Below are 17102 nucleotides of genomic sequence, written 5' to 3' on the forward strand. Positions count from 1 at the left end.
ACACACCCAGAGACGCATTCATGTGGCGAACACAAGCCGATTCCGTCCCCCTCCCGAAGACAGCGCTGCCAGTTATTGCTGCTTCATCGAGTCCGGCCATAGTCGGCTCTGACGAGACCGGGGCGCGAACCCCGGTCCCCAGTGGGCAACTGCATCGACACAAAGCCGATGCTTAGACCGCTACACCACCGCGGACCTGCAGCACACCATCGTTTTAACGAGGCTGCTTTGGCTGCAAATGCCATGGAGCCAACTGCTAAGCTAGGCGAAGCTCGAAGCTAGTAACAAACTAGGAGCAAGAGGCTGCCTAGTAAACACAAGAGTCGTCTGAGAAAGAAAACTAGAGACTCTAGCGATACGTGGACTAAACACAGAAAATAGTGAAATCATCAGGACAAATGAAGAGGTTAGGGCAGAATATAGCGAAGAAATAGAAAGAATAGACAGCATTTATTGATCTCACGAAACTAACTCTCACGAAGGCCGAAGCCGGAAACAGCTGGCAGTGAAGAGGTACTATTATTAGTACTACTACTACTACTACTACTACTACTACTTTACCATCAGAGCAGCGCAACTCAGCAGGTATTGGTGGCTGCCAGGTGAGACTGCTTGAGCACCTATAGAAGCCAGTTGGGAACGGCACAAGGCCAGCCTCTTCACAGGTAAAGCCCAGTGACTGGCCGATGCGGTACTCCTCTTTGGGCGGGAACAGGGTTATCCCTGCAGGTACTTCCGGTGCAGGGCACACCTTTCCTATAGCACAGGAGAAATTAGAAAGGGAAATTCAATCTTCTGTTGATGGCAGCGTGGGATATGGTGATATATGTAGATAAGTTTGATGCCAAGCAACTGAGTAACTTGAGACCCATTTTGAAATTACACATTGATTCCTTTTTTCTTTTTTTCTTTTTTTTGCTTGTTTTCCTCCAGAGAGAATTCCCATTTGAAATTACAGCACAGGTAACAATGAGAAAGATAAAAGATGCACCAAATATTTGTCTGTCTGTTCAGATGAAGTATCACATCTCAGAGCTGGAGAGGCACACAAAGAAAGACTTACTGATACAGCTTCCTCTAGGTGTAGTCCAGGTCTCATCAGGAAGACAGTTGATGAAAGGGAATCCCTCCATCTCAAACCCTGTGAAACACTGAAACTCCTCATCTTCACCAAAGTCATAGTACAGCTTCGCTTTCTGCCTCAGTGTAACAGGTAGATGAGGGGGGGAAAAAAAGACCTGACAAGTTATTACTCTTTCATGTCGGTCTTACGTTGCTAATGATAATTTTAGAGAACTTGTCTGTCTATCTGTCTGTCTGTCTATCTATCTGTCTGTCTATCTATCGATCCATTGCTGTTTAACTTTACCCGAAGAAAAGCGTTGCTTGGTTTCTTGGGTCGCAGACATCCCTTCACACCAGGAGGAAGCTCGTCCCTCCTTCCCACGGTGAAGTCATCATCATTATCACAGGTATCTTGTCTACAGTAAAGCATACAAACGTAAAGTTAGACACATACAACATACATGCCTGGTCACTACCATCATAAGGTTAATATAATAACGCAACAGTAAATCATGTGGCACAAGTTGTAGGGGAAAATGTGACAATAACCAAAATGTACTAATATAATACTAAATTACATGAAATATCATGTAATACCACAAGGTTGTTCGTGCATTTTCTTGCAGTTCTTGCTAGTGTTTATTATTTGACATTTCTGTTTTCTAACTGCTATCATTTTCAATCATTGAGAATAGGCCTGGGCATTGTGTCTTTATCCATGTTCGATAATCCAGGTAAGAAAATCAAAGGTTGAATCAGTTCATCTGGACACAACGTTTATTAACAGATACGTTTCATCATCATCTAAGTGACATCTTCAGTCTCACCTGACTGCAGGTACCCCCACCCTTATAAACAATACAGTGACTGCAGGTACCCCCACCCTTATAAACAATACAGTGACTGCAGGTACCCCCACCCTTATAAGCAATACAGTGACTGCAGGTACCCCCACCCTTATAAACAATACAGTGACTGCAGGTACCCCCACCCTTATAAGCAATACAGTGACTGCAGGTACCCCCACCCTTATAAGCAATACAGTGACTGCAGGTGTCCCCACCCTTATAAACAATACAGTGACTGCAGGTGTCCCCACCCTTATAAGCAATACAGTGACTGCAGGTACCCCCACCCTTATAAACAATACAGTGGCATAACGACCCAAACCAACGATTGGTCTCATATGCAAATATGGACGTGACCATAAACCAGAGTTTCACGCCCATATTTGCATATGAAACTGGTCGTTGGTTTGGGTCGTTATGCCACTGTATTGTTTATAAGGGTGGGGTACCTGCAGTCACTGTGTTGTTTATAAGGGTGGGGGTACCTGCAGTCACTGTATTGTTTATAAGGGTGGGGGTACCTGCAGTCACTGTATTGTTTATAAGGGTGGGGGTACCTGCAGTCAGGTGAGACTGAAGAGGTCACTTAGATGATGATGCAACGTTTCTGTTAATAAACGTTGTGTCCAGATGAACTGATTCAACCTTCTTCAAGCCCGGGTGTTGTGTTGTCTACAAATATGGTTTTTGATTGAAACATACAATTAATAAGGCATGAACTTTAATCAGTCCCATTTTTCGTTTATTTTTCAATCAAAATGGCTTAAAAACATGCAAACCTGCCATAAAGTGAACAGATCAAGCTGTAAACCTTGCGCGATACTTGCTGTAGCTTAAAAACTGATACCAAGAGATACTAAAAATCATGATTTTGAAGACTGTCCTCCACCAAAAGAACGACTCCATATTGTCGTTTGTAAAAACAGCTTATTAAGACCTATAGTTACGTTTTAAAGCACGACCTCTAGTGGTCGTGCTGCCGATAGGAAACTTAGCTGTTATACTAGACAGCGAAACAACACAAAAACACTCCGACTACATATTCTATTGTTCTCACATTGTTTTTATCAGTATTTACTGACGACTTACCTTTACTAGCCTGTCTATGAGGCGTTGTACAAAGGATGTCAACAAGGAGACAAAAACCCACAATGCAGAGAGGCGAAACGCAGATGTGGCATATATCCTGCCACCAGTAGGGGCGCTAATTTAGGAAACGCTGCTGTGGGTCGTATTAGAGGGTATACGACCTATATGTGGTCGTATGGGTTGGAGGACATTTACTGGTTTGGAGTATCACATCATGAACATTTTTGAATTGAGAAGGTGGGTTTGGAGAAATGTGTTGGGTTTGTAATGGATTTGTAAAGTGGTAGATGGATGCAAAGTTCCTGACAGCTACCGTCATCCAGAGGCCTCGTAGAGAACTGCAGTGAGCTGCGACACAACTGATGTTTGCTAACTAGTAGCTGCAGGTTAGGTGTTCCCTCGTTTTACCACAGTCTTAAAAGCCCTGTGTGCTGCAGCCAACATATTAGCCCCTGGTGCTCTGCTTTTATAACTTCATGTCTCTCCATTTACACGAATGTAGTTTGCATCCAATTTATATCAGGCTCTTACTGACATTGTCTCACATATACTACACCCGCCATCTTGTCCCCTAGACACAACTCCCTGCAAATAAATGATTTGCCAATAACCGCCCTCACCTCTTGTGATTCAGATGACTTCAGGATGGTTACTGTCCTACTCCTGCTGGAAAACCTGGGCTCCACCAGTCCTTACCAATGAACTCCAGACAAATGTCTAAATTACCATTCATGTCAAAGACTCTGAGAGAGATTATTAATCAGCTTTTGGAAGCAGCCGAAGGACATTATTTATTTCATTAATTCCAATCTTGTTTTCACTGGTGATCGAGCACCTCAAACATCTCCTCTAAAGGTTTTGAGTGACATTTTAATGTTTACTGATGATGATGAACGCTCAATAGTGACGCTGCTTGACATAAGTGCATCTTATGACATGACTGACCATGGCATTATAGTTGATAGGCCCAAGTACTGGGTAGGTATCTGTGGCTCAACCCTTGACTGGTTTACCTTATGCCATTCAAAAAAAAAGAAAAGTGGAGTGCCCCAGTGGTCATTTTAGGTCTATCTTCTTTTCTCTATGGTTCCCCAGGCCAACATTATTTGTTGCTTCGACTGTATTTCTTAACATTGCAATGCAGATGACACCCAATTTTACAAAATAAAGCCTTTACTGTAAATTCAACATGACAAAAGTCCATAAAAGCGCATCCGAAAACGATTTAGGACATTTCGGCATTTGAGCATAAGCTGAATTTCTTTATTTTTTTTCTATTCCCTCTCTGTTCAGCCAACTATCTGTCTTACTTTTCAAAAAGGGAGATGTGGCATGGCTCCTGCTGTGTGGCAGGTCCTTGGCAGGGCTCGCCTCCTTTCAGAGGAGCTGGGTTATCACACTGCCTCGTCCGATGTCTCCTCATTGCAGAACCACAGCTACTCCATGAACTCCAACAGCTCCAGGATCCATCTACAGTGTCTGTGGGAAATACACACCCGTATGCTTTCAACACATGACAGTTACATTGGTATGACCAAGACCAACTTTCTTTCACAGGCAAAATTCACATTTATCATAACTATACCCAGCAGCCTCAAAGCTAGATTGTTTATATGGCATCTCTATATGAAGCCCACCTTTCAAAAGTCCTTGTTCGTCTATTCTATTCTATTGGAGTTAAACCAAATTATCAAACGAAAGCCTCTTAAAAGTTACCTTTACATGATTTGAGCAACAAAAAAACAAACAAACTATGATATCAATGATAATGTGTCGATTAACTCAAACAATGTGTCTGAAGGGATTTTATAAGACAAGGGGTAATGGTGCACACCAAGTAATGGTCCACACAATTTAATCTACTGTTTCCTGTAAAATCCTGAAACAATCAAAACTGGAGTTATGGCAGTATTGATAGACTGTGAGGTCAATCTGAAAATAAGGTGTGTCATTATCTACCATGCCCTACTCAAGTCCTCTCTACTAAAATATACTCTACTCTGGGTATTTCCTGTCCTCATGTAATGTTATCTAATATCACCTAGTCTAGTCTAGTCTAGTCTAACCTACCCTAGTCTAGTCGAGTCTAATCTATCCTAATCTAGTCTAGTCCAATCTACCCTAGTCTAGTCTAGTAGTCTAATCTACCCTAGTCTAGTCTACCATACCCTAGTCTACTCCAGTCTATTCTAATCTAGTCTAATCTACCCTAATCTAGTTGAGTCTAATCTATCCTAGTCTAGTCTAGTCTAATCTACCCTAGTCAAATCTAGTAGTCTAATCTACCCCAGTCTAGTCTAGTCTAGACTACCCTACCCTAGTCTAGTCTAGTCTAGTCTAATCTAGTCTAGTCTAGAGGATTTTGGAGCACCAAAGCACAATGATAAGTGTGGGCAGCCCAAATGTACCTGAGGTATAGTCTGGGGCTCGTTGTTCACAGTTGGAGCCATACGTGCCAGTTTGACAGATGCACTTGCATTCAGTGCCAGAGAGCACTGCTCTGGCATTGTTGGGGCAGGGAGCACACTTGCAGCTGTCAAACTCTTCCAGGTACTGCATCAGGGCTTTTCTTAGGTGCCTCCTCTTTGTGGCTGCACAAGGGATCCCTTTGACTAAATTCAAAATGGGCAGCAACTGGACAAAAACATAGACAAAAATATTGAATAAATAATTATATTAGAGATTCCTTATTACCCTCTAAGAAATTACTACAATGTATTTTTATATTAGGATATAAAAACAAACAAATTTGCACCACATATGTGATGTTTGCTTTGAGAATGTTGATGGAGAAGTATAGAGAAGGTCAGGAGGTACATTGTGTCTTTGTGGATTTAGAGAAAACACATGACAGGGTGCCGAGAGAGGAGGTGTGGTATTGTATGAGGAAGTCGGGAGTTGCAGAGAAGTATGTAGGAGTGGTGCAGGATATGTATGAGGGCAGTGTGACAGTGGAATGACAGATGGTTCAAGGTGGAGGTGGGGTTACATCAAGGATCGGCTCTTAGCCCTTTCTTGTTTGCAACAGTGATGGACAGGTTGACGGACATCATAGTCCCCGTGGACTATGATGTTTGCAGATGACATTATGATTTGTAGTGAGAGTAGGGTGCAGGTTGAGGAGAGCCTGAAAGGGTGGAGGCATGCACTGGAGAGAAGAGGAATGAAAGTCAGGAGGAGCAGAATGACGGGGAGGACAGTGGAATGGTGAGGATGCAAGGAGTACAGGTGATGAAGGCCTATGAGTTTAAATACTTGGGGTTGACTGTCCAAAGTAACGGGGAGTGCAGAAGAGAGGTGAAGAAGAGAGTGCAGGCAGGGTGGAGTGGGTGGAGAAGAGTGTCAGGAGTGATGTGTGACAGAAGGGTACCAGCAAGAGTTAAAGGGAAGGTTTACAAGATGGTTGTGAGACCAGCTATGTTGTATGGTTTGGAGACAGTGGCACTGATGAAAAGACAGGAGGTGGGGCTGGAGGTGGCAGAGATGAAGATGATAAGATTTTCATTGGGAGTGATGAAGAAGGACAGGATTAGGAATGAGTATATTAGAGGGACAGCTCAGGTTGGACAGTTTGGAGACAAAGCAAGAGAGGCAAGATTGAGATGGTTTGGACATGTGTGGAGGAGAGATGCTGGGTATACTGGGAGAAGGATGCTGAATATGGAGCTGCCAGGGAAGAGGAGAAGAGGAAGGCCAAAGAGGAGGTTTATGGAATTGGTGAGGGAAGACATGCAGGTGGCTGGTGTGACAGAGGAAGATGCAGAAGACAGGAAGAGATTGAGATGGATGATCCGCTGTGGCGCCCCCTAACGGGAGCAGGCAAAACTGGTAGTAGTAGTAGTAGTTTTTATTTTAGGATATCAGTTATTGTGATTACATTCAAAACAAAACTGTTGAGTGTAGCTATTTCCTGAGGCAAGTTTTTTTTAATTATCTGCTATAGCAGTCAGATAGATTTTTTTCAACATCCAGACACTTTTGTACACGGCCCACTGAACATATGAATTCAACACACATTCTGCACAAACTACACTGGAAGTTTATGAAAAACACTTTTTAGTCATATATTTATACTAGAACTGATGTACTGAAAGTGAAGGGCTCTAAAACCATCTAACCTCATAGTCCACGACAGCAGGGTTGTCTATGACTGACTTCGCCCAGTTTATGTAGGTTGTACTGTCAGGAGGAGGACCTTTCCTCTCCCAGGCCAGAGCCGCAGCCTCCCTCGCACGGCCTCCTCTCACCATGGAGAGAGACTTCTCTGCCGACTGAATGTAAGACCCTGAGGCAGATGCACACAAGGCAAGGAAATAGCAAATCAAAAGCATAACATGAATGTTCAGGAAATATTTCAGGGAGATGGGGCGTCCGGTTAGTGTGCCGGTCTATTCCGTTGCATACCAACACGGGGATCACAGGTTCGAATCCCCGTGTTACCTCCGGCTTGGTCGGGCGTCCCTACAGACACAATTGGCCGTGTCTGCGGGTGGGAAGCCAGATGTGGGTATGTGTCCTGGTCGCTGCACTAGCGCCTCCTCTGGTCAGTCGGGGCGCCTGTTTGGGTGGGAGGGGGAACTGGGGGGAATAGCTTGATCCTCCCACGTGCTACGTCCCCCTGGTGAAACTCCTCACTGTCAGGTGAAAAGAAGCGGCTGGCGACTCCACATGTATCGGAGGAGGCATGTGGTAGTCTGCAGCCCTCCCCGGATCAGCAGAGGGGGTGCAGCAGTGACCGGGACGGCTCGGAAGAGTGGGGTAATCTGCCAGGTGCAATTAGGGAGAAAAGGCAAAAGAAAATCCATCCATCCATCCATTATCCAAGCCACTTATCCCAATCCTTATCCCAGGATGCTGAAGTCTTTCCCAGCAGTCATTGGGCAGCAAGCGGGGAGACACCCTGGACAGGCCGCCAGGCCATCACAGGGCGGACACTTGGTCCTTCCCATGTGCCAGTTCCACATAATAAGGAAACAAACACTTAGGCAGGCAAGGACATCCGTCCTCAGACTGCCGTATGTTATTTACTTCAGTACATCCAGTCCTTCCCAGGATGACCTGTCTGTCTGACCAGCTGAACTGATTCAACCTTCTTTGATTTGCTTACCTGGATTATTGAGCATGCATCAAGACATTTAGACATTCTTTTATATGTATATATGTATATGTGTATATATATGTGTGTGTGTGTGTGTACATATATATATATACATACATATATATATATACGTATACATATATACATATATACACACATATATACATATATACACACACACACACACACACATATATATATACATATATATATATGTGTGTGTGTGTGTGTGTGTGTGTGTGTATATATATATATATATATATATATATATATATATATATCCCCCCAGGGAGAGGTTTTTGTTTTGAAGATGGCAGTTTTTGCTTTTTCTACAGTACAGAATGATGGGACAGGAAAGACAGGTTAGAGAAAAGTGATGGCATGTGCAACACAAGTACTGAGATGGGTTTGAAAATGTTTGTGTCTATCTATCAAAAAGCTATCTGAAAATAAAATAAAATATTTGGAAAATAAAGAATATGCCAAAAACTGCCATGATATTGTTTTCCGTTTGGTAAGTAGTGCTGGCGTCTTCCGCTTAATGCATCATTTCACATCGCTGCTGCTTCTGTTATTCAGCAGGTCGTGGCCTCTTGCTGCACTGACCTGGCTCGTTATCATGTTGCGCTGAATGCCTTGTCTACTCAAAAGACTTGTGTGATTTGAAGGAAAACTGAACCTTGATATTTTTCCGTCATCTTGTTGTTCTTGCATCTGGTGACGCTCCTGTGTTCGGTGTAGAGAATGACGGTCCAGGTGGTTTCATCCTTCAGGCATCCTTTGACATGCTCCTCTGTTTCACCTGCAGGAGAAACACAGCATGTAAAATCTCACCAAGACCAGAACCTCCTTGTTGAAATCCACTCACTGGTAATGACTCATGTAAGTTCAAGTTTCCCTTCGTCGTCATATACGTATGTATTAAAGGTAGCATGTACCGTCAAATGCAATGAAATGCAGCTGCCCTGGCTCCCTCAGCCCTTCAAACTACCCATGAGCAAGTCATCAATCCATCCACCACTTATCTGAACCGCTTATCCTGCTCTCGGGGTCGCGGGGATGCTGGAGCCAGGCAATCACAGGGCCACCACCACCACACACACACACACACACACACACACACACACACACACACACACACACACACACACATTCATACCTAGGGACTTTTTTTTTTAGTACAGTTTCGCAAACATTTTGAGTTGCAGAACGCTTCACTTCAGGCTCCTATTGTTGCAAATCATCTTTTCAGCCCCTCTATGTCAGACCTGGCTTTTTGTGCCTGGCATGGACTCTATGTCAGACCTGGCTTTTCAGCCCCTCTATGTCAGACCTGGCTTTTCAGCCCCTCTGTGTCATACCTGGCTTTTCAGCCCTTCTATGTCAGACCTGGCTTTTCGTGCCTGGCATGGACTCTATGTCAGACCTGGCTTTTCAGCCCCTCTGTGTCACACCTGGCTTTTCAGCCCCTCTATGTCAGACCTGGCTTTTCGTGCCTGGCATGGACTCTATGTCAGACCTGGCTTTTCAGCCCCTCTGTGTCAGGCCTGGCTTTTCAGCCCCTCTATGTCAGACCTGGCTTTTCCAGCCCCTATATGTCAGACCTGGCTCTTCGGGCCTGGCATGGGAACAGCATCAGAGTTGTTGAAGATTATAAATGGAGTGTTTGCATCAATTGGACAATTGTCAGAAAAGGATGCCCTGCCACACTCCCATTTGTACAAAAAGGCTCCACCCTTTCCCAGAGCAACCTCCAAGCACCCTCTTGGATTCTCATTTAGGATTTAATACTAGTCCCAGAGGGGTCATCTCCTGGATATATGATGTAATTAACACTATTAACCCACAATCTTTAAAGAAACTGAGGACAATTTGGGAACAAGACCTAGGCCTGTCTTTGGCAGAGGACCAGTGCACTTCAATTCTCGACCTACAGTTAAGGTCAAAATTATTAGCCCCCAAGGAACTATGGAACATTTCCCTAAAATTCTGCCCAATGTTTGCATCATTCATACAACTTTACAAAGTGAAACATTCATCAATGTTAAGGCCCCTATTTGGTACATTTTGGAATGTAAAATAAATCTTCAGGTTTGCTTTATACTAAATGTAGTGAACATTGAGGTGGTCAAAATTATTAGCCCCCGTGTGATTTTTGCTTTCAAACCACACCTGAGCAATCAATCAGCATTGAACTTTACTTAAGGGACTCCAGTGAACAGGGCTAGTGGCACCTGAACACTTGATTGAGAGGGACTACTCAAATTCTTGGTAAGAAGTAATTTCATCATGCCAAAAAGTAAAGAAACCAGTCTGGAACTTAGAGAGAAGATAGTGGATGCTCAACTTAAAGGGGGAGGCTATACTGCCATTTCCAAGCGTGTCAGTGTCTAGAACAACTGTGCGTTGCATCTTTCTAAAGCACAAGGAGACAAATTCTGTTAGAAACGAACCTGGGCGTGGCGGAAAGTCCAAGACTTCAAAAACTTTGGCGAGGAAAATAGTCACCCGAGATGTCAACAACAATCCCCGGATCTCTGCCAAGATGATTGTTGCTGAACTGGCCTCTTTTGGACTTGATGTTTCAAGGAAGACTGTTGTGAGGGCTCTTCATCGTGGTGGGCTTCGAGGTCATCGTCCAAGAAAAACTCCATTGCTCACACAGCGGCACATCAGAGCCAGACTGAAGTTTGCCCGTGAACATTTGAAACATGGGCATGAGTTTTGGAAGTCTGTCCTTTGGTCTGACGAGACTAAACTTGAGCTGTTTGGGCACATGGATGTTGCTTTTGATTGGTGAAGGAAGGGAGAGGCCTCCAACCCTAAAAACACAGTTGCCACAGTTAAACATGGTGGTGGGGGCATAATGCTGTGGGGCTGTTTTGCTGCTTCAGGCACAGGGAACCTTGTTCGGGTGCATGGGATCACGAAGAAAGAAGATTATGTTGACATTTTGAGGGATAACGTAAAGAAATCTGCTGCCAGTCTAGCTTTAGGTCGCTGCTGGGTCTTCCAGCAAAACAATGACCCGAAGCACACATCAAAGTTGGTCCAAAACTTTTTGAAGGACACCAAAATCAAGGTCCCGGAGTGGCCCTCTCAGAGCCCAGATCTCAATCCTATTGAGGATCTGTGGCGGAAGCTCAAGGTTAATGTCCATGCTGGAAAACTACGCAATTTGGATGAGCAGGAACAATTTGCCTTGGGAAGAATGGGCTGAGATCCCTCAAGAGACATGTGCCAACCTAGTTAGAAATCACCATAAGTGGTTGTTGTCAGATGTGAGTCAGAAAGGTTAAACTATTGACTTAATTGTCAGAGTGCTAATAATTTTGGCCTTATCATTTTTGTTTTTTCTTGTTTCAGTTCAGCACATCAGTAAAATATCTTAATCAAGCTTAGTGGAGATTTTGTCTTTTTTCTTTTGGAGGCAATTAAACTATAAACACTTTTGGTTATGGTCATTTCCATGGAAAAGTTAAGGGTTTTGTTTGATTTTATAAAGGGGGCTAATAATTTTGACCTTAACTGTAGTACACTCCTCATCTCCTTGTGCTGGACATGGTCTAATACAAGTCAAGCTAGTTCATCGTCTTCATCTCACTAAGGAGAAACTGGCAAGGATATACCCAAACATTAATCCCACCTGTGATCGATGTAAGACCACCACTGCAGACTGGCTGCACATGTTTTGGTCATGCTCATGCCTTCAGACTTTTTGGGAAAAGGTGTTTGAATCCCTTAGTGACATGTATAATATGACAACTGTACCTTAGCCCGTATCGCCCTGCCCTCTCTGGACTGAGGCCAGAGGGTGCAGTGTGGTCGACTGACAAGTGCAGTATGGTTGCCTTTGCTACTATGTTAGCTCCAAGTCTCATCCTCCTCAACTGGAAGAGGGCGGTGCCACCATCCCATACCAGATAGCTATTATGTTTTACCTGAAGCTTGAAAAAAAAACACATTTACATTGAAGGGGAATGCAAATAAATGTGAAAGATTCTGGAGGCCTTTTCTTGCCTACTATGATAACCTAACCCAAATACCAGACTGGGATGGTTCATCACCTCATCATTTCCTGGTTGGAGCAGAACTGTAGCAGTCTAATTAAGAATTAGTTTAAAAAGATAAAAATGAGTGTATTTTTATTATTAATTAATTTTTATTTTTTTCTTTTTTTCTTTTCTCCCTAGTCTGTGTTTATGTGAATGATGTCGGTGTATATCTGTTGTATATTTATTTGTACTTGATGTGATTTTGGAGGGTGGTGGGTGGGTAGGGTGGTTGGAGACATGTTAGGGAGCAGGGGGGATGGGAATTATACTGGATTTATTTCATGTTGATTCTGTGATTTGTAAAATGCAAAATCCAATAAACATAAGTTAAAAATAAACTTGGGAAGTGTCAGAACCAGTCTGATCTGAGTAATCCCATGTTTTCTATTGTAAGTGTCATTCTGAGTTTTGCTCATGGGGCTCCGCTGCCGTGCATTACCTGAGCTAATGAGTTCCTCTCGGCTGTACTGGTACAGCAGGTCATAGTGGCCTCCTAGTGTCCCTGAGCCGTAGTAGTGCGTGCCGAAGCGCTGGAAGATATCTCTGTAGAGGGCATAGTTGTAGTCGAGGGGAAGGGCATGGAGATACTGCAGAAAAGGCCCAGACAGAACGAGATCCCCCGAGTCCCTCACCTTAAACTTTGACACTGGCAGAACCTGATGCACCCGGATGAACTGAGAGTCCTGGATGATAAAACAGATAAGGAGAGGAAGAAGAACATAAGACAAAAGAAAGAAATGAGTGAAAAAACAATGATGAAGTAGAAGACCCAGAATAAAAGAAAGAAGGACATGAAGAAGGCACGGGGAAAACAGAAGAAGTGAGAGGAGATGACGGTGTAGATGGTTAACAAGAAAAAAACGGTGATGAAGAAGTAGATGATGAAGTAGATGATGCAGAGAAAGAGAAAGAAGTAAATGGAAGAAGGAAGAAGAAGAAGCCAAATCAACTCCACCACTACGAGCAATAACAACAGATATGACCTACAAACCCCAATTCCAGTGAAGTTGGGACGTTGTGTAAAACGTGAATAAAAACAGAATACAAGGATTTGCAAATCCTTTTCGACCTGTATTCAAATGAATACACTACAAAGACAAGATATTTAATCTTCAAACTGATCAACTTTATTGTTTTTTGCAAATATTCGCTCATTTTGAATGTGATGCCTGCAACACGTTCCAAAGAAGCTGGGACAGGGGCAACAACAGACTGGGAAAGTTGAGGAATGCTCAAAAACCACCTGTCTGGAACATTCCACAGGTGAACAGGTTAACTGGGAACAGGGGAGTGTCATGATTGGGTATAAAAGGAGCATCCCCGAAAGGCTCAGTCGTTCACAAGCAAGGATGGGGCGAGGGTCACCACTTTGTGAACAACGGCGTGAGCAAATAGTCCAACAGTTTAAGAACAACGTTTCTCAACGTACAACTGCAAGGAATTTAGGGATTTCATCATCTACCGTCCATAATATCATCACAAGATTCAGAGAATCCGGAGAAATCTCTGCATGTAAGCGGCAAGGCCCAAAACCAACACTGGATGCCCGTGACCTTCGACCCCTCAGGCGGCACTGCATTAAAAACCGACATCATTGTGTAAAGGATATGACCACGTGGGCTCAGGAGCACTTGGGAAAACCATCGTCAGTTAACACAGTTGGTCGCTACATCTACAAGTGATAGTTAAAACTCTACCATGCAAAGCCAAAGCCATATATCAACACCACCCAGAAACACCACCGGCTTCTCTGGCCCGAGCTCATCTGAGATGGACTGACGCAAAGTGGACAAGTGTGCTGTGGTCTGACGAGTCCACATCTCACATTGTTTTTGGAAATCATGGACGTTATGTCCTCCGGGCTAAAGAGGAAAAGGCCCATCCAGATTGTTCTCAGCACAAAGTCCAAAAGCCAGCATCTGTGATGGTATGGGGGGTGTTAGTGCCCATGGCATCATGGGTAACTTGCACATCTGTGAAGGCACCATTAATGCTGAAAGGTACATACAGGTTTTGGAGCAACATATGCTGCCATCCAAGCGACGTCTTTTTCAGGGACGTCCCTGCTTATTTCAGCAAGACAAAGCCAAGCCACATTCTGCACGTGTTGCAACAGCGGGGCTTCGTAGTGAAAGAGTGTGGTTACTGGACTGGCCTGCCTGCAGTCCAGGCCTGCCTGCAGTCCAGACCTGTCTCCCATTGAAAATGTGTGGCGCATTATGAAGCGCACAATACGACAACGGAGACCCCGGACTGCTGAGCAACTGAAGTCGTACATCAAGCAAGAATGGGAAAGAATTCCACCTACAAAGCTTCAACAGTTAGTGTCCTCAGTTCCCAAACGCTTACTGAGTGTTGTTAAAAGGAAAGGTGATGTAACACAGTGGTGAACATGCCCCTGTCCCAGCTTCTTCAAAATGAGTGAATATTTGCAAAAAAACAATAAAGTTTATCAGTTTGAACATTAAATATCTTGTCTTTGTAGTGTATTCAATTGAATATAGGTCGAAAAGGATTTGCAAATCATTGTATTCTGTTTTTATTTACGTTTTACGCAACGTCCCAACGTCATTGGAATTGGGTCTGTACTTCTATCAGTTTCCCAGGCTGTTACTGAATACGGTGTGTGCTTCTCTATTCTGACGCTTTGGGGCAGCGCGTGTGTGTTCCTGTGTGAATGTTGGACTGTAAATGTCGATCAGATCATCTTGCCTTTTTCTTTGAAGCCTCAAAAGCGGCGGTGTGAGATTTGACAGAGTTTCGAGAGCTGCTTCCGCCGTAAAACAGGAGGAACAAAAAAGTGTTGGGTCCCTGTTCAGTAGTGGTGTGGGATCTGTCGTTCTTCACACTCCATGTCTCCGTTTGCACCGGCTGGGGCTCCACCCTGAAATCATCTGAGACCCCCACCTGCCAAACAAATACAGAACACAGTGAACATGAAGAACGCACAACATCATAACAATACCAGGAACAAAACACAAAATATTACACCACCACTATTGCAATTATGAGTGGTAATAATGCTAATACCAAACATAATAATAATGATGATGATAGTTATAATAAAAATGTTTTTATTCTGTTTTATTATTATTATTATTACAAAACAGAAAAAGGCGACATCACAATCTTATGGGACATGCCAATACAGACAGATCCTGAAGTGAAGGCCAACAGACCAGACGTCATCATCAAGAACAAAAAAGAAAAAAGCTGCCTACTCATCGACATGTCCATCCTGACTGAAAGGAGCACCTCAGTAAAAGTAACTGAAAAACTGTCCAAATATAAAGACCTTGAAATCCAGACTGACCGAATGTGGGGAATGAAAACCACAACAAGACCAGTAGTGATAGGAGCCCTGGGACTTGTAAAAACCACAACAAGACCAGTAGTGATAGGAGCCCTGGGACTTGTAAAAACCACAACAAGACCAGTAGTGATAGGAGCCCTGGGACTTGTAAAAACCACAACAAGACCAGTAGTGATAGGAGCCCTGGGACTTGTAAAAACCACAACAAGACCAGTAGTGATAGGAGCCCTGGGACTTGCAAAAACCACAACAAGACCAGTAGTGATAGGAGCCCTGGGACTTGCAAAAACCACAACAAGACCAGTAGTGATAGGAGCCCTGGGGCTTGTAAAAAAAGGGATGGAGAAATACACCCAACGGATCCCACCAGGTAACATCAGAATACAGGAAGTACAGAAGACGGCACTACTGGGAACATCTCATATCCTAAGAAAGGCACTGTCCATCACATAGACTTCTACCTCATTCTAACCCGAGGCCCAAGGAATGGACCCGCCTGCTTATTATGTTGGATTAAGGCATGAAGTTAAAGGAACTTTGTATTATAATAATAATACTAATAATGATGATGATGATGATGATAATATTAATAATGATAAAGATGATGATAATAATACTAATAATGATGATGATGATATTAATAATGATGATGATGATGATGATAATAATAATGATGATGATGATAATAATAATGATGATGTGATTATGATGATCATAATAATCTAATAATAATAATGATGATGATGATGATGATATAGTAGAAATAATAATACTGATGGTGATGGTGATGATGATAATAATAATGATGATGATGATGATGATGATAATAATAATAATGATGATGTGATGATGATGATAATAATAATCTAATAATAATAATGATGATGATGATGATGATATAGTAGAAATAATAATACTGATGGTGATGATGATGATGATAATAATAATAGCTTCTTTTAAGACAAGGAAAGGCACGTTAATTTATATAGTAATAATAATAATAATAATAATAATGATGATAATGGTGATAATAATAATAATTATGATGATAATAATAATAAATTAAACTTATATAACGCTTTTCTAATACTCAAAGTGGCTTTATAATAAACGGGGTGAAGCAAGACGACAGATAAACGCAGCACAACGAACAGGGGTGGATGGGAAGGGGGGCTACCAGAGGGAGAAGCGGCAGCCACGCATGACGCCAGCAGTACTCTCCCAGTTAAACACATACAAAAGGGCAAGAAAAACACACATCATAAATCACAGATGGAGTCTGAAGAGGTGAGTCCTGATTATAGCTCGCTTCCCAAAGCGCTTTACGTGATACGTAAAAAGCATAGAGGTTAGGCATGGATGAGTTTGTCCATCTCTTCTTTAGACATAAACCTTCTTCCTGTCTTTAGAAATGTACCTCTAAGTCTGTAATGACATCCATATTTCTGGCTTGACTCGCAGTCTTGATTGACAGGGAATCAAGGTGCCCTGTCTTTCTCACGGCTGAAGTCAGTGGTCTCAGTTTTATCGTGTTCAGTTGTGGGACAAAGTGTGTGAGTTGCCCTTCCCTGCCACGGTGGTGCAGCCTAAACTCAGGTGCTGCTGATCAACTCGAAGGCAGTATAACAGCAGCA

At 43.1% G+C, this 17102-nt stretch overlaps 1 protein-coding gene across 1 annotated transcript in view; it reads right to left on the bottom strand.

Annotated features, from left to right (window-relative positions):
* c6 (complement component 6) overlaps positions 1-17102 on the bottom strand; it is a 43263-nt gene that overhangs the window by 12769 nt on the left and 13392 nt on the right. The window contains exons 7-15 of the mRNA XM_056290843.1: positions 14868-15062; positions 12595-12838; positions 8780-8902; positions 7121-7287; positions 5411-5636; positions 4313-4481; positions 1370-1481; positions 1064-1196; positions 562-756 (exon numbers count right to left, since the gene is read on the bottom strand). Of these exons, the coding sequence (XP_056146818.1) occupies positions 562-756; positions 1064-1196; positions 1370-1481; positions 4313-4481; positions 5411-5636; positions 7121-7287; positions 8780-8902; positions 12595-12838; positions 14868-15062 (1564 nt within the window). The remainder of the gene's footprint in view (positions 1-561; positions 757-1063; positions 1197-1369; positions 1482-4312; positions 4482-5410; positions 5637-7120; positions 7288-8779; positions 8903-12594; positions 12839-14867; positions 15063-17102) is intronic.

Source organism: Lampris incognitus, chromosome 12 (genome assembly GCF_029633865.1).
Source record: "Lampris incognitus isolate fLamInc1 chromosome 12, fLamInc1.hap2, whole genome shotgun sequence".
In the NCBI taxonomy this organism is placed as follows: Eukaryota; Metazoa; Chordata; class Actinopteri; order Lampriformes; family Lampridae; genus Lampris; species Lampris incognitus.